Source organism: Glandiceps talaboti, chromosome 20 (genome assembly GCF_964340395.1).
Source record: "Glandiceps talaboti chromosome 20, keGlaTala1.1, whole genome shotgun sequence".
Classification (NCBI taxonomy): Eukaryota; Metazoa; Hemichordata; class Enteropneusta; family Spengelidae; genus Glandiceps; species Glandiceps talaboti.
The window spans coordinates 11815851-11834867 of record NC_135568.1 but is presented as its reverse complement, the minus strand read 5'-3'; the positions used below and the strand labels follow the sequence as shown (position 1 = coordinate 11834867).

Genomic DNA, 19017 nt, shown 5'->3' with positions numbered 1-19017 from the left:
TTATACTTGTATACCGTATGTTTTCATTAATTTTAGCTGATTAGGTGTATCAAATACATGTAAATGTGAAACTGAGTGAGGTTGTGAAGATAAAATGGTATCTGATGGGGAAAATGGACAAGTTTAAGGGCAATAATGAGAATGAGCAGTCTTGTGGTAAATGTAGTTAATACTTGGACGTAAATACTTTGACAATATGGATTTTCAGAAGCCTATGAATGTAAACCAAAGAAATGGTAATATCGATGATGCAAGAAAGAAACTTAATGATGATTTGTAATGTTTATTACATTTTCTCTCATTTGCTTGTGTATTTATTCATAAATTATGGTTCTGAATTGTCATTTTTGTTAGAAAACATTTAAATCTTGTATTTTGGGCCGATGGCCTTTGAGTACGAAATAAATGTGACATAAACAACAAACAACAAAACAACATGATGCATATGTACGAATACTGACCTTTGACCTGAAGGTGAGCTGTCCATCGTGCTTCACCAGCAGGGTTGGTAGCCTTACAAGTCAATGGACCTTCATCCTCGGGGAAGACCTCTGGAAATTCTAATTTACATGTACCATCATTGGTTTGTGTGATTTTATAGTCAGGGCCATCTTTAAGTGGTTCATTTGCCAGGAGCCATGTCACTTCTGGAGTAGGTTTACCAGTGACCACACACTCAAACACAACTCTGTCTCCATCTGTAACCAATTGACTTTCAAATGTTTTCGTGAATTTCGGTGGTTCTAGTTCTTCTATATCCATTTTGAAGTGTACTTCCTGTGGTTGCCTAGCAATGACAAATTCTTCAGATACAATCTCTTTTACTTCTGGTATTGTCTCTGTCTCTACTATTGTTGTACTGATTGTCCTGGTGGTCTCCGTGGTAACCATTTCTTGTTTTTCAATTTTGGTAATTTCCTCTTCAGCACTTTCATACTCTGTAGAAATCATGAAAACAATAGCAAATTAGAAAGAAATCATGGATAATTTCGGTTTCTTGCAACCTCTTCACACTGAACCTTTCCAACACAAATATAAATATAAATATAAATATAAATATAAATATAAATATAAATATAAATACGAAGGTAACAGAGAAAAACAAAGATATAGATGAACTAGTGACAATGAGACCCACCACCAAATAGTATGAAATAAGATGAAACACTAAACACCAGTGACTGTTAATGAATAGACTGAGAGTTAATCACCACAAACTTGGTGTAATGATGTTATTTATCATATGTGCACCATTGTATGTTACACCTTACCATACACCATTCAATATGCTCTAATAGCAAACCTTTGTAAGAGACGTCAACGTCAACTTCACATGTACTCTTTCCAATAAAATTTGTGGCTTCCACTCTATAGTGACCACCATCTTCTGGAGTGGCATGGTGCACGATTAACACACCAGATACATCAGTATCCTCCTTAATGAATACAATCTTTTGGTTATCATTTGACTGTATTTTTTGTCCATCTTTGTACCAAGTCAGTGTTGGGGTGGGTATTCTGGCAGCCTTGCATCCTAACCTTAGCATGGATCCAACAGTCCCTTGGAGATTACTAGGGGTTTCTATAAATATTGGTAACTGGGTATCGACATGTTTCTGAATGTCTATCATTGACTGTGATGTTATGGTTGGTGTAACCTTGGCTTTTGGTGACCCTATAATATCAAGTTCAACTGGAAGGCCACGTGGATACTCAGCACCCACAAAACTGAGATCAGATTGTTCATCATGTTCGTCTACTTGGAATGCTATTTTCAATTCAACAGGTGGAAATCTCTGTCGATGTTGGAATCTTTCTCCCTCTTCCTGCAATCTCGGTTTATCTGGGGAGAAGATTATTGTAGTGTAGCTGGAATCCTGCTTTATGTCACTCTCTGTTCTAACTTCAGGAGGATGTACTCCTTGACTGTCCATAGTTAGAAGGATATCTCTTGTTTCTCTGCCTTCACTGGCATAATCTCTTCTTCTTTGAATAAAAGTAACATCTTCCTTATCCTCAAAGATGATATTTTCAGTGATTTGGGTCAATTCTCTTCTTGTGTAAGTTCTTTTTTCACTGACTGTTTTCTCTGTGACTTCAAACTCTTTACCTGATGGGTGTGTTTGTCTCCGTTCCTCTATGATGTATTCAGCACCTTCTTCAGTAGATGTTGAACTTACATCACTATCTGATATGGGTTCTAATGAGAAATGATTTTTTTTAAATACTACATGACATGAATGAAATGACAGTGTTTTAGCTTTGATGGATTCACTAATAATGTGATATTCCTATATTGATGGAAATGAATGAAAACTTCGATGAAAATGTTCTTGATCAAAAGATTTGATGAGATATTGTGTAAGAAGCAAATGTTTAAAATATCAATAACTTCAGTCATTTTCAAAACACAGAAACCATGTACCACTCAAGATGGGAAAACATAGTATTTAACCTGAACACTTGAACATATGCTGGATTAATGATCGCATATTCAAAGCACATAAATAAAAAATTGAATTATACAACTCACCGATATCCAATATGTGTAGCATGGTTGTTATCACTCATATGCAAATTGCTATATACAAAATCTTATTTTATTTTCAAAAGAAAAACCCACCACCAAGCTTTGAGCCACCAATCATTATGATATGTATGTAACATTATGCAAACCTTTTACAATGAGTTCAGCAGCACACGATGCAACTCCAGCTTCATTAACAGCTTTACAAGTATACTTCCCAGCATCATCAATAAAAACTTCCTGAATATAAAGTGTACATTTGTCTCCATCTTGTCTAACTTCAAAATCATAACTACTATGAATTTCTTTATCGTCATGGAACCATTGAACAGTGGGGAGAGGGTTTCCTATGACAGTGCACTCAAATTTGGCAGATTCACCCTCTTCAACATTTATTACTGAAATCGGAGGATTAAATATTGGTGGTTCCAAATGATCACCAGGATCAGAACTGTCTATTGAGATGGGAATCTCTCTGCTATCTCTGATGTGAGGTAGTTTACTTTCCCCTGGTATCGCAAAGAGCAGCTCAACTTCCTTCGGTTGCACATCTTTCTCTTTTGTTTGTATAGTCACTGTTGTACTTTGTTGGACATCATCTCCCTTTTGATCATGTAAATCACCCATTCTATCAAACTCCACATGTTCAGTTCTAATCTGGGTGTCTTTGACCTCATAAGAGAATGGCTGAGTTCTTTCAATGGAAAATGTGTGTGTTGTTTCATCAGGAATGTCCACAGCTAACCCTTCCCTACTTGGCTCGTCTTGGATTGGGACTTCAAATACAATCTGGCCACTATATGGTGTTAGGTCATCTTCCCTTTCCCTATGGGGTTCATATGGTTGAGTCGTTTCATCTGGAAGGTCCACAGATGATCCATCAGAACTTGTTTCATCTTCAATGGGAATTTCAAATTCAAGCTGACCTTCTGTATGTGGTTTCTCGCTTGGTCTTTCAACTGATCCCACACCCTCATGCTCTAGGTCTTTTATAAAATCATCTGTGATTGGAGATTCTGCCAGATATTCTATGTGGTCTTTTGTAACAGTATCAGTGATTGGTGATTTATCTTGGTGTGTTCCTACAAGGGCAAAGACTCTTTCATCTGAATCATCAGGTCCAGTAATATTCAAAGTGAAGTCAATTCCTTCAGACTGATCATCAGTATCTGCAGAAATCTCAGGTTCTTCATAGTTTATGTACTGTTGTGTTACTGTTTCAACATCACTAGGAAGCATTGAAACTGGTATTTTACCACCTCTGGGAATTCGAAGTATCTCCTCCTCAATTTCAGGCTGTTCTTCTTTATCTACAGGTTCACTGACAACTTGTGGTGTATCACCTAAGTCCCTAAAATCCATAGCAGATTCAGGATAGTCTACATGTTGTCGTTTGATAGTATCCACTGTACTTAGGTATTCTTCCTCTTGAGGACTTGGTTTCCGTAGCTGTGTGGCCTCATAATCTACAGGGACTTCAAACGAGAGTTCAAACTCTGGTGTTTGCTGATCATCTTTCTGAATGTCATCACTGGGCTCTTCATATTGTATCTGGTACTTCTGCATCAGTTCCGACTCATCAACTAAATGAGGTGCTGCAAATGTGTTCTCATAGTCAATATGCATTTTAGCAATGTCTTCCCTTACTTGGTAATGAGGTTTCTCTGGACCTGGCTGTCTTTGTTGTGGGACTGACTCATCACCTGGCAATTCAAATGTCAGTTCACCTTCCCATGAATGTTTCTCATCATCCTTCAGATCACGAGGTTCATCATCATACTTTATGTGCTCCTTTTGGAATATATGATCTAATGTGTCTCCTGTTGGTATGGTTACTTCTTCAATGAACTCTAGAGCTTTATCAATAGACTCATTGGGTTCAGACAAGTCTCCATCCTCCTGTTCACTACCATCTTTTGTAAGTGCTGTTTTGGTAATAAGTCTTTCATCTTGATATGTTTCTTCTCCTGATGTTGGTTCCTCTTCCGTTACCTCTTGAATATCTTCAAGACAAGGCTTCATAGTTTCCAAGTCAACATCAGATTCATCATAGGGAATGTAATCATCATACTGGTCTTCATCAGTGAGGAATTCAGGAACTTCTTCATATGGTATCTTCTGCTGCCCAGATTCCTGACTCTCATCCTCACTATCTTCAGAAGATGAAGATTCTGAACTTTCTGAGGTAGAACTCAAGTAAGTTCTTGGTTCCTTTCCCATACTTTGTGCATTTCTCATCTGTTCTGAATACATATCTCCCCTTTGTTCGTCAGCCCCAGAAGGCGTTTCCTTATTAGGATCACCCATTTTAACTGACTCATATGCTACACTTTCTGTTGTTGTATCTGACATCAATGTTCTTAAATCATCAAGTGTCTTTCCTTTAGTCAGCCTTCCCATTTCTTCTGCAGGTAAAAGCTCTTCTACATGCACAAAAGATCATGCAATACAGTTAGTATACACAAAACATGCAAAATATAAACCAAGTACATGCTATTCTACTCAAATATGAAGATTATCAAACACTTTACTTCTACTGCTTTGCATTTCATGATAAATCTTGAAACTGTTGTTAATTCATTTATTCTTGTCAGTATAACTTAACACATCTTTCTGCGGTTTATCTGCATTCAGTTTTCAGCAACATGCTTGTACGTTTTTATTCTTGTACATCAGTAGATAATAAAATCTCAGATTAATGATCATTTTTTGAAAACATGCTCCAGTCTTCAGATGTACTAGATGGCATTTAAATATGAAAAGTTAGTTTTCATTCATGAATTTTACTGTTATTAAATATGTACATTCATAGAATACTGTTACTGTTATATAACTTTTGAAAGAATAGAAGTGGTGTTTTTGTTATAGGGCGATAAGTATGAAAAGTCTATCTAAGTTCGCCTGCCATGTCACTGGGGTCCCCATCAAAATTATAGCACAATGTATTGGAAACTACACCATATTAACCATATATCATCATTACTTTAATGATGTTTTTAACACAAACTTAAAGACAGACACATTTCAATTCTAGACTAACAGAGACACAACACACACAGCAGAATCCTTTACCAAATCACTTTGCAAAGTGATAAAGTATTGCAGCTATTCTTTTACAGTGCCGTAGAAAGAGACTTCTCCTGAAAAAATTACACATGGACTTGATGGTATTAGTGGCTTCAACTGCTCACTTTCAAACCGATAATCAATATTGTAACTTGTGCACTTCTACATGCATACTACCTCTATAATTGTTTCTTTTGCATTTGAAGTTTCTGAGTGTCAATAACATTGTGTTTCATAAATGTACCACCTAGACAATTTCATTTCTCCAGTATTTGCAAATACTATCTTGTCACATGAAAAGAGGATTTGGGCATCCTTTGTATATTGCAACACTTTGTGAGCATCACTTACCTAACACCACTAAAGTGGCTGTACATGTGGCGGTGCCAACAGGATTGACAGCTTTACAGGTATATTGACCAGCATCATCAATGAATACATCTCGTAGTGTGAGGATTGCAGTCTGATTGACAAATGTAATCTGGAAATCAGATGACTCTGTAATTTTATCATCATTGTGATACCAAGTGATGGTGATTTCTGGACTTCCAGTGACAACAGCTTCAAAGGTAATCGGCTCTCCTTCAGCAACCTCCTGACTTTTGATAGGTTTAGTAAATTGAGGTGCTTCCAGTGCTTCCAAAGTCACTGTAATCTCTTCCTTCTTTGGTTCCTCAGCTGGTACTTCAGGTTCTGTATTACAAGTTACAGACATTCATGAATATTGCATTAAAGGGCAATGTTGGATTAGAATTAACGTGTGGGTCTTGAAAAGCTAAAGAAAAAGTTTATCCTGAAGGAATGAAAGATCCTATCTAATCCTTATCAGGTACCACTAAATATTTAACATGTCAACATTTAAAATAGATTTTTAATCAGAAATAACCAAATGCAAATATATTGTGTCTAACATCTGACTGTAAAGAGGTGACCAGAGGGATTAATAACAGCTGTTTATATATTCATAATGGTCACTCTCACTGATATTTTTCACTTACCTGTATTCAAACAATAAGTTTTTAATTTGTATTTTTGACAGATTTAGAAATCACCAATGATTTAAACACAATAGTGACAAACTTTTAAAAACTTTTGTTGTTTTTGAATATTTAGAGGAGGAGGTGGCGAAACCCATATAATGTATATGACCTATCTAATGTTCCCTAAACTAAAATGCAATTTCATCTACAGATTGTACATATTTGCATTTGTATAAACTTCTATGATATTACCACTTTGCAGTGGTTAACAAGTTAACAAACAAAATGACAAAATACAGTATACAAGCGAATTATAAACAATTTCAACACAGACATCAACACTTTGTTAGAACATACACATCAACATGCCAAAATAAAGAATGGATTACAAAGACATTGTTGCACTTCATCAAATACATCAAATACAAGTGACACACCATTATGTCAAGACACACACAAACATATAATAATGAAATCTTGTTAGGCAATCAAATACTGGCATACATATCATATTCTAATTTCTATACAGTGTTTTCAATGATGCTCACCACCAGGCAAAGTCATACATGTAACACAAAATTCATACAGAATGCATTAGACACTTAAACTCCATCATCAACCAGGCAAAAAACATACACAAAATCCATACATAATGCATTAAATAGTCCATCATCTTGCTTAAAATTATATACTATACATGTTCAGATGATGGTTTGTTATTCTCAAATTCATGCATTACGACATCTACATGAATTATGTTCTTAAACGTTCATGCAAATCACCAAGACTTTTATGTCTAATTTGATGTTTTCCATGGAATGTTTGGTTTCTACAGTGCAGTTATGCACAACATACAAATACATATTCATGCTCTTATATCCGTAGTTATGCCATGCCAACCCAGAAATTGTTACCAGGTTGGTTAATCACTGGGCTAATTGTCAGTGAAGTTTTCATGCCAATCCACTAAGTGTTAAAATAGGTTGGTAATCACTGGACAAAGTTGTTATCTCATGCCAACCCACAAAGTGTTAACCACTGGGCATGAAACAAAGAAAGCATGTTGATCCAACCTTTCAGGATAATCTCAGCAAAAGTGGTCGCTTTGCCAGCAGGATTGACTGCTAGACACTCAAACTCTGTTTCATCATCACTCTGGACATCGGTTATCACCAAAGTGCACCTGCCATCAGTTTCATAACTGGATACATATTTGGGTTCATCAACTGGCTCACCATCTTTGAGCCATGTGACTTCAGGTTGTGGAACACCTGAAACTTGGCATTCTAGTGTTACAACCTCACCTCTGTACACTTCAATATCATCTAATTCTGATACAAATTTAGGTCCTGCAGTGTGAACAGCTTCCAGTATGATTTCTCTGGTCATCTGTTCAGCAGCTGTTTCGACTGCAAACTCAACTGTTTCAGTGACTGTTCTCGTTACTGTTACCTCCTCTGTGACATCAGGCTCTTTTATTACAGCAACTATAGAGAGACCATAACATAATCAGTACCCTTTCTTACACTTTTGTCAAACCAAGGTCTGACAGAACACATTTTGTAGCATTATGCTGTAATCTTGAGGCTTAAAATTCACCTAAATTTCACTTCACAATCAGTGATCCCATAGGCCTGACACAATTTCAATTGAAAAAAACAGCTCCTGATAAAGATACATAAACTTATGAGCTTATGAGTCACTAGTAACCATTGATCTGATGGAGAAAGTCAACTATCCAGTTGTATATACTGAAAGATGAGCTCAATATTCAGACATAATGAGAGTCAAACTTCAAATTAAAAAGGGCGTTTCAAAAAGCATTATCACAGAAACTTGCATCACATTGACTTTCTTTTATTTTGTGTATCAATCTTGTAGTACGTTGGTATTACTAACGACTGTATGATTTGAAGCCTCAATGATACATCAAATGCCCTACAATGGAAGACTAGCAGGCACATAAAAAGTTGACACGGATGCATAAAGATAAACAGAGAGGATGCAAATAGACAGGCAAGTTATGAGATGAGGTAGATGCAAACAAGGCATAAATGAATGAATAATGAATGAACAAATGAATGAATGAAAACAATGAATGAATGCATGATGATACCAAGTAAGAAGGGATGCAAAATGATATGCAAGACATATATGTCAATGCTTTAATAATAACTGACAGTCTTGCAAAGACATCTACAAAAACATATCATTTACATTTCATATTTTGAGAATCATAATTATCTTAACAAAAACCCACACACTTCTACCACCATGCACAGAGTAATTCTGTACATGCATGTCATGCTGACACAAGTTTGTTCATTCCTTTCCATGATACCGTTTTCTGTGATGCATCACGCTAATACACTGTTTTGTTTGTTCTGTGTTATCACTCCGGACATACACAATAACTCATGTCAACTAGCTGTCCAGACCAGCTTCACATGCTGTATTGTATATGTCATGCATTCAGCCTCCATGTGTATTGCTCGACAATATGCTTTATGCAGCCATAATATAGTTCATGTACAGAAGGTGTCCAACCTTCATCCGTCTCAGTTACATGTGGTTTCTCCACAGGTAGAATAAATTCCATACTTGTTGATTCTTCCGTCACTTCCATTTGATATTCTGCACGGCCTTTTGGTTCTTCCTTGAATATCATGATCTCAGAAACTTCAGGTGATGGCTCTTTAGGTATTGTAACTGTTATTTGCCCTAAATTCTGTTCAACAGGCTTTTTCCCTGGAAGTATGAGTTCTGTAACCTCCCTAATTTCCTTCTGTTCCTCCTCTTTAGGAGTTTCAGAAACAAAAGAGACCTCTGTTATGTCAGCTACATTACTAATTTCTGGTATTTCCCTTGGAACCTCTGTAAGTTTCTCCCATGAGATAGGTTCCTCTTTTTCAGTTACCTTTTGTTTAGCTACCTCAACATCTTTAATGACTTGTATTTTTTCTGTTTCTAATGTATCTGGAGAAACGTCAACAGATTCCTCCCAAGGAACAACTTCTTCAGCTGCTGCTGGCACCTGTAGGCTTGCAGGTACTTCCTTAATTTTTTCTTCTTTCCTATCCTCCTCTGTAGTATCTCCCAATCTTTCCCATGGGACTTGTTCCTCAGTTGCGGTTGCTTTCAGAGGAGCTACATCAACTTCTTCAGTCTCCTTTTCTTCAAGAATTGGTCTCACTTCTACGGCATCCTTTACTTTCTCCCACTGCACAGCTTCTTGCTTTTCTATAATCTTCTGAGGTTTGACTTCAATTTCCTCAACTTTAGCCATCATTGTCACCTCTGGTCTCTCAACAGGCACCTCTTCTGGTTCCTCCCACTCAAGTGACAATTCTTGTTCAGACACTGGCAGAGGAGCAGTGCGAAGTGGTTCAACTTGTTTCGGTTTCTCTAACAGTTCAACTGTTATTCCCAATTTTTCTAATGGCATAAGTTCTTCTTGAGCAATTGCCTTCTTAACAACAATTTGCATTTCTTCGGACACTGGTTTCTCAGGCTTAGGTACTTCAACCTTGGCTTCTTCTGGTTCTTCCCATGCCAAGGACTCTTGCAATTCAGATATTGAGAGAGGTGTTGCATGAAGAGTTTCAGCCAGCTCTGATTTTTCAAGTTGATCTTCTGTAACCCCAAGTTTTTCCCATGGTAGAGATTCTTCTTGAGCAACTGCCTTCTTAACAACTATTGGAATTTCTTCAGAAACTGGTTTTTCAGCTTTTGGTGCTTCAACCTTGGCTTCTTCTGGTTTTTCCCATGCAAGGGACTCTTCTAATTCTGACACTGAAAGAGGGGCAGTTTGAAGTGTTTCAGCTACTTTTGGTTTTTCCATCTCATCAGGAGTAACACCAAGTTTTTCCCATGGCATTTCCTCTTCCTGAGTTGGTAACTTTAGTGAAGACACAGATTCTACAATGACTTCAACTCCTTCAAAATCAGGAGTGGCTTCAGTTGCAGGTATAACCATTGTCACTGTTTTCAATGTCTCTTCTTCCTTTGGCATTTCAACTGTTTTCTCAACAAATACTTCAAAGAAAGTTGAAACGGTGCCTATTTCATTTGTTGCTTTACATTCAAACTCTGCATCATCATCTTCTGTTACTGGTGAAATTATCAGCATACACGTTCCATCTAATTCATGTATGCTGGTATACCTCTTTTCAGTTATTGTTTCTCCTTCTTTCAACCACTCAATGTCAGGTTCAGGATAGCCTGAGACCTGACATTCTAGAGTGGCTATTTTACCTACTATAACTTCAAGCTCATTAGCCTTGTTAATTATCTGTGGCTTTTCTTTTTGGAGCTCAATTTCAACCTTACCTATTTGAGGTTTCTTTTCAGGAATAACAATTTCAGTAATAGCCCTGGTTTCTCTCACGTCTTCCTTTGCTTCTTCCATCTTCCTTTCCTCTACCTTTGGCACTGCTTCACTCACTTCCTTAGGAGCTTCTTCCACTTCTGTCAGTTTTTCCCATGACACAGCTTCTTCCTTTTCTGTAATCTTCTGAGGTTTAACTTCAATTTCCTCAACTTTAGCCATCATTGTCACCTCTGGTTTCTCAGTAGGCACCTCTTCTGGTTCCTCCCACTCAAGGGACAATTCTTGTTCAGACACTGGCAGAGGAGCAGTGCGAAGTGGTTCAACTTGTTCTGGTTTCTCTAACAGTTCAACTGTTATTCCCAATTTTTCAAATGGCATTTGTTCTTCTTGAGCAACTGCCTTTTTAACAAAAATTGGCATTTCTTCAGACACTGGTTTTTCAGGTTTAGGTGCTTCAATCTTGGTTTCTTCTGGTTCCTCCCATGCAAGAGACTCTTGCAATTCAGATATTGACAAAGGGGCAGTCTGAAGAGTTTCGGCCAGCTCTGGCTTTTCGAGTTGATCCTCTGTAACCCCAAGTTTTTCCCATGGTAGTGATTCTTCTTGAGCAATTGCCTTCTTAACAACGATTGGCATTTCTTCAGACACAGGTTTCTCAGGTTTAGGTACTTCAACCTTGGCTTCTTCTGGTTCTTCCCATGCCAAGGACTCTTGCAATTCAGATATTGACAATGGGGCAGTCTGAAGAGTTTCAGCCACCTCTGGCTTTTCGAGTAGATCCTCTGTCACTCCAAGTTTTTCCCAGGGAAGGGATTCTTCTTGAGCAACTGCCTTCTTAACAACGATTGGCATTTCTTCAGACACAGGCTTTTCTGGTTTAAGTGCTTCAACTTTGGTTGCTTCTGGTTCTTCCCATGCAAGGGACTCTTGCAATTCTGATATTGATAGAGGGGCAGTTTGAAGTGTTTCAGCTATTTTTGGTTTTTCCATCTCATCAGGAGTAACACCAAGTTTTTCCCATGGCATTTCCTCTTCCTGAGTTGGTAACTTTAGTGAAGACACAGATTCTACAATGACTTCAACTCCTTCAAAATCAGGAGTGGCTTCACTTGCAGGTATAACCATTGTCACTGTTTTCAATGTCTCTTCTTCTTTTAGCATTTCAACAGTTTTCTCAACAAATACTTCAAAGAAAGTTGAAACTGTGCCCATTTCATTTGTTGCTCTACATTCAAACTCTGCGTCATCATCTTCTGTTACTGGTGAAATTATCAGCATACACGTTCCATCTAATTCATGTACACTGGTATACCTCTTTTTAGTTATAGTTTCTCCTTCTTTCAACCACTCAATGTCAGGTTCAGGATAGCCTGAGACCTGACATTCTAGAGTGGCTATTTTACCTACCATAACTTCAAGCTCATTAGCCTTGTTAGTTATCTGTGGTTTTTCTTTTTGGAGCTCAATTTCAACCTTACCTATTTGAGGTTTCTTTTCAGGAATAACAATTTCAGTTATAGCCCTTGTTTCTCTCACTTCTTCCTTTGCCTCTTCCATCTTCCTTTCCTCTACCTTTGGCACTGCTTCACTCACTTTCTTAGGAGCTTCTTCCACTTCTGTCAATTTTTCCCATGACACAGCTTCTTCCTTTTCTGTAATCCTCTGAGGTTTGACTTCAGTTTCCTCAACTTTAGCCATCATTGTCACCTCTTGTTTCTCAGTAGGCACCTCTTCTGGTTCCTCCCACTCAAGGGACAATTCTTGTTCAGATATTGGCAGAGGAGCAATGCGAAGTGGTTCAACTTGCTCTGGCTTCTCTAACAGTTCAACTGTTATTCCCAATTTTTCAAATGGCATGAGTTCTTCTTGGGCAACTGCCTTCTTAACAACAATTGGCATTTCTTCGGACACGGGTTTCTCAGGTTTACGTGCTTCAACCTTGGCTTCTTCTGGTTCTTCCCATGCAAGGGACTCTTCCAGTTCAGATATTGAGAGAGGGCTAGTTTGAAGTGTTTTTGCCTTCTCTGGCTTTTCAAGCTGATCCTCTGTCACTCCAAGTTTTTCCCATGGTAGCGATTCTTCTTGAGCAACTGCCTTCTTAACAACGATTGGCATTTCTTCAGACACAGGCTTTTCTGGTTTAGGTGCTTCAACCTTGGTTTCTTCTGGTTCTTCCCATGCAAGGGACTCTTCTAATTCTGATATTGATAGAGGGGCAGTTTGAAGTGTTTCAGCTACTTTTGGTTTTTCCATCTCATCAGGAGTAACACCAAGTTTTTCCCATGGCATCTCCTCTTCCTGAGTTGGTAACTTTAGTGAAGACACAGATTCTACAATGACTTCAACTCCTTCAAAATCAGGAGTGGCTTCACTTGCAGGTATAACCATTGTCACTGTTTTCAATGTCTCTTCTTCTTTTGGCATTTCAACAGTTTTCTCAACAAATACTTCAAAGAAAGTTGAAACTGTGCCTATTTCACTTGTTGCTTTACATTCAAACTCTGCATCATCATCTTCTGTTACTGGTGAAATTATCAACATACACATTCCATCTAATTCATGTACACTGGTATACCTCTTTTCAGTTATTGTTTCTCCTTCTTTCAACCACTCAATGTCAGGTTTAGGATAGCCTGAGACCTGACACTCCAAAGTAGCTGTTTGGCCCAATGTAACTTCAACCTCTGATATCTGAGTTTTAATCTGAGGTTTTTCTTTTTCCAGTTCTGGTTTCTTTTCAGGAATAACAATTTCAGTAATAGCCCTAGTTTCTCTCACTTCTTCCTTTGCTTCTTCCATCTTCCTTTCCTCTACCTTTGGCACTGCTTCACTCACTTCCTTAGGAGCTTCTTCCACTTCTGTCAATTTTTCCCATGACACAGCTTCTTCCTTTTCTGTAATCTTCTGAGGTTTAACTTCAATTTCCTCAACTTTAGCCATCATTGTCACCTCTGGTTTCTCAGTAGGCACCTCTTCTGGTTCCTCCCACTCAAGGGACAATTCTTGTTCAGACACTGGCAGAGGAGCAGTGCGAAGTGGTTCAACTTGTTCTGGTTTCTCTAACAGTTCAACTGTTATTCCCAATTTTTCAAATGGCATTTGTTCTTCTTGAGCAACTGCCTTTTTAACAACAATTGGCATTTCTTCAGACACTGGTTTTTCAGGTTTAGGTGCTTCAATCTTGGTTTCTTCTGGTTCCTCCCATGCAAGAGACTCTTGCAATTCAGAAATCGACAGAGGAGCAGTGCGAAGTGGTTCAACTTGCTCTGGTTTCTCTAACAGTTCAACTGTAATTCCCAATTTTTCAAATGGTATTTGTTCTTCTTGAGCAATTGCCTTTTTAACAACAATTGGCATTTCTTCAGACACTGATTTTTCTGGTTTAGATGCTTCAATCTTGGCTTCTTCTGGTTCCTCCCATGCAAGAGACTCTTGCAACTCTGATATTGAAAGAGGAGTAGTCTGAAGAGTTTCAGCAAGCTCTGGTTTTTCAAGCTGATCTTCTGTAACCCCAAGTTTTTCCCATGGTAGCGATTCTTCTTGAGCAACTGCCTTCTTAACAACGATTGGCATTTCTTCTGTCACTGGTTTTTCAGGTTTAGGTGCTTCAACCTTGGTTTCTTCTGGTTCCTCCCATGCTAATGACTCTTGTAATTCTGATACTGAAAGAGGGGCAGTTTGAAGTGTTTCAGCTACTTTTGGTTTTTCCATCTCATCAGGAGTAACACCAAGTTTTTCCCACGGCATTTCCTCTTCCTGAGTTGGTAACTTTAGTGAAGACACAGATTCTACAATGACTTCAACTCCTTCAAAATCAGGAGTGGCTTCACTTGCAGGTATAACCATTGTCACTGTTTTCAATGTCTCTTCTTCTTTTGGCATTTCAACAGTTTTCTCGACAAATACTTCAAAGAAAGTTGAAACTGTGCCTATTTCATTTGTTGCTTTACATTCAAACTCTGCATCATCATCTTCTGTTACTGGTGAAATTATCAGCATACACGTTCCATCTAATTCATGTATGCTGGTATACCTCTTTTTAGTTATAGTTTCTCCTTCTTTCAACCACTGAATGTCAGGTTCAGGATAGCCTGAGACCTGACATTCTAGAGTGGCTATTCCACCTACTATAACTTCAAGCTCATTAGCCTTGTTAATTATCTGTGGTTTTTCTTTTTGGAGCTCAATTTCAACCTTACCTATTTGAGGTTTCTTTTCAGGAATTACAATTTCAGTTATAGCCCTTGTTTCTCTCACTTCTTCCTTTGCTTCCTCCATCTTCCTTTCCTCTACCTTTGGCACTGCTTCACTCACTTCCTTAGGAGCTTCTTCCACTTCTGTCAATTTTTCCCATGACACAGCTTCTTCCTTTTCTGTAATCTTCTGAGGTTTGACTTCAATTTCCTCAACTTTAGCCATCATTGTCACCTCTGGTTTCTCAACAGGCACCTCTTCTGGTTCCTCCCACTCAAGGGACAACTCTTGTTCAGATACTGGCAGAGGAGCAGTGCGAAGTGGTTCAACTTGCTCTGGTTTCTCTAACAGTTCAACTGTTATTCCCAATTTTTCAAACGGCATTTGTTCTTCTTGAGCAATTGCCTTCTTAACAACAATTGGCATTTCTTCAGACACAGGTTTCTCAGGTTTAGGTGCTTCAACATTGGCTTCTTCTGGTTCTTCCCATGCCAAGGACTCTTGCAATTCAGATATTGAAAGAGGGGTTGTCTGAAGTGTTTCAGCCAGCTCTGGTTTTTTAGGCTGATCTTCTGTAACCCCTAGTTTTTCCCATGGTAGCGATTCTTCTTGAGCAACTGCCTTCTTAACAACAATTGGCATTTCTTCAGACACAGGTTTCTCTGGCTTTGGTGCTTCAACCTTAGCTTCTTCTGGTTCTTCCCATGCAAGGGACTCTTCCAGTTCAGATATTGAGAGAGGGCTAGTTTGAAGTGTTTTTGCCTGCTCTGGCTTTTCAAGCTGATCCTCTGTCACTCCAAGTTTTTCCCATGGTAGCGATTCTTCTTGAGCAACTGCCTTCTTAACAACGATTGGCATTTCTTCAGACACTGGTTTTTCAGGTTTAGGTCCTTCAACCTTGGCTTCTTCTGGTTCTTCCCATGCCAAGGACTCTTGCAATTCAGATATTGACAATGGGGCTGTTTGAAGAGTTTCAGCCAGCTCTGGCTTATCGATTTGATCCACTGTAACCCCAAGTTTTTCCCATGGTAGGGATTCTTCTTGAGCAACTGCCTTCTTAACAACGATTGGCATTTCTTCAGACACAGGCTTTTCGGGTTTAGGTGCTTCAACTTTGGTTTCTTCTGGCTCTTCCCATGCAAGGGACTCTTGCAATTCTGATATTGATAGAGGGGCAGTTTGAAGTGTTTCAGCTATTTTTGGTTTTTCCATCTCATCAGGAGTAACACCAAGTTTTTCCCATGGCATTTCCTCTTCCTGAGTTGGTAACTTTAGTGAAGACACAGATTCTACAATGACTTCTACTCCTTCAAAATCAGGAGTGGCTTCAGTTGCAGGTATAACCATTGTCACTGTTTTCAATGGCTCTTCTTCCTTTGGCATTTCAACAGTTTTCTCAACAAATACTTCAAAGAAAGTTGAAACTGTGCCTATTTCACTTGTTGCTTTACATTCAAACTCTGCATCATCATCTTCTGTTACTGGTGAAATTATCAACATACACGTTCCATCTAATTCATGTACACTGGTATACCTCTTTTCAGTTATTGTTTCTCCTTCTTTCAACCACTCAATGTCAGGTTTAGGATAGCCTGAGACCTGACACTCCAAAGTAGCTGTTTTGCCCAACGTAACTTCAACTTCTGATATCTGAGTTTTAATCTGAGGTTTTTCTTCTTTCAGTTCTGGTTTCTTTTCAGGAATAACAATTTCAGTAATAGCCCTGGTTTCTCTCACTTCTTCCTTTGCTTCTTCCATCTTCCTTTCCTCTACCTTTGGCACTGCTTCACTCACTTCCTTAGGAGCTTCTTCCACTTCTGTCAATTTTTCCCATGACACAGCTTCTTCCTTTTCTGTAATCTTCTGAGGTTTAACTTCAATTTCCTCAACTTTAGCCATCATTGTCACCTCTGGTTTCTCAGTAGGCACCTCTTCTGGTTCCTCCCACTCAAGGGACAATTCTTGTTCAGACACTGGCAGAGGAGCAGTGCGAAGTGGTTCAACTTGTTCTGGTTTCTCTAACAGTTCAACTGTTATTCCCAATTTTTCAAAGGGCATTTGTTCTTCTTGAGCAACTGCCTTTTTAACAACAATTGGCATTTCTTCAGACACTGGTTTTTCAGGTTTAGGTGCTTCAATCTTGGTTTCTTCTGGTTCCTCCCATGCAAGAGACTCTTGCAATTCAGAAATCGACAGAGGAGCAGTGCGAAGTGGTTCAACTTGCTCTGGTTTCTCTAACAGTTCAACTGTAATTCCCAATTTTTCAAATGGTATTTGTTCTTCTTGAGCAATTGCCTTTTTAACAACAATTGGCATTTCTTCAGACACTGGTTTTTCTGGTTTAGATGCTTCAATCTTGGCTTCTTCTGGTTCCTCCCATGCAAGAGACTCTTGCAACTCTGATATTGAAAGAGGAGTAGTCTGAAGAGTTTCAGCCAGCTCTGGTTTTTCAAGCTGATCTTCTGTAACCCCAAGTTTTTCCCATGGTAGCGATTCTTCTTGAGCAACTGCCTTCTTAACAACGATTGGCATTTCTTCTGTCACTGGTTTTTCAGGTTTAGGTGCTTCAACCTTGGTTTCTTCTGGTTCTTCCCATGCTAATGACTCTTGTAATTCTGATACTGAAAGAGGGGCAGTTTGAAGTGTTTCAGCTACTTTTGGTTTTCCCATCTCATCAGGAGTAACACCAAGTTTTTCCCATGGCATCTCCTCTTCCTGAGTTGGTAACTTTAGTGAAGACACAGATTCTACAATGACTTCAACTCCTTCAAAATCAGGAGTGGCTTCCCTTGCAGGTATAACCATTGTCACTGTTTTCAATGTCTCTTCTTCTTTTGGCATTTCAACAGTTTTCTCAACAAATACTTCAAAGATAGCTGACACAGTCCCTAATTCATTGGTTGCTTTACATTCAAACTCTGCATCATCATCTTCTGTTACTGGTGATATTATCAGCATACATGTTCCGTCCAATTCGCAGACACTGGTATACTTCTTTTCAGTGATTACTTCCCCTTCTTTCAACCACTCAATATCAGGTTTAGGATAGCCTGAAACCTTACACTCCAAAGTGGTAACCTCCCCTTCATCGACTTCAAGTGAATGAGACACTGCTGTTATACAAGGTTTTTGTTTTTGTGGTTCAGATTTCTCTTCCTGTATTTCTATCATTACCTCTACCTCCCTTTCTCTTGTCTCGTCTATAATTATCTGTGTTCTCTCAAGTTGTTTTGGAGCCAGATGAATTTCAACTGACTCTTTAACTTCACTTATCTGTTCTACTTTTATCTCAACTTCCTCTCTAACGGTGTCTTTTTCTTTGGGTTCTTCCTTTTCTGGAATTTCAACAATTTTCTGTACAAATATTTCACAAAATGTGGACACAGAACCTAGTTCATTTTCAGCTCTAAGTTCAAATTCTGCATCATCGTCTTCAGTAACATTTGAAATCACAAGAAGACACCTGCCATCTAATTCATAAGTACTTATATATTTTTCATCAGTCAATGGTTCACCTTCTTTTAACCAAGTAACTGTAGGTCTTGGAATACCAGTAACATAGCATTCCAAAATGGTTTTTTCACCAACATTAACATCAATATCAGTTAATTCAGTTTTTATGACAGGTTTACAGGGCTTAGCCTCTACAGATTTCGGCATTTCAATTGACAGTTCAGAAATTGTGGTTTCTTGTGTAACTTCATCAATGGTAGTTTCCACGGTTTCTGTGATAGTCGTGGTAGTGACCGTTTCAACATGTTCTTCCCTAACCGTCTCAACTATAGTTAAAGTGAGAGAGTAAGGGAAAGTGAAAATGCATGAAAATATAAATTATCCAAGGGAATGAAGAAATGTATATGACAAGCTAAACATAAATATGGAAATACCAGGAAAGAAAAAGGGTCAAGTTGAAAGATATC

General features: G+C 38.4%; 1 protein-coding gene across 1 annotated transcript in view; it reads right to left on the bottom strand.

Annotated features, from left to right (window-relative positions):
* The window catches only part of LOC144450678 (titin-like), a 450019-nt gene that overhangs the window by 295502 nt on the left and 135500 nt on the right, over positions 1–19017 (bottom strand). The window contains exons 68-71 of the mRNA XM_078141331.1: positions 10903–18876; positions 7647–8060; positions 5945–6286; positions 462–938 (exon numbers count right to left, since the gene is read on the bottom strand). Coding sequence (XP_077997457.1) covers positions 462–938; positions 5945–6286; positions 7647–8060; positions 10903–18876 — 9207 coding nt within the window. The remainder of the gene's footprint in view (positions 1–461; positions 939–5944; positions 6287–7646; positions 8061–10902; positions 18877–19017) is intronic.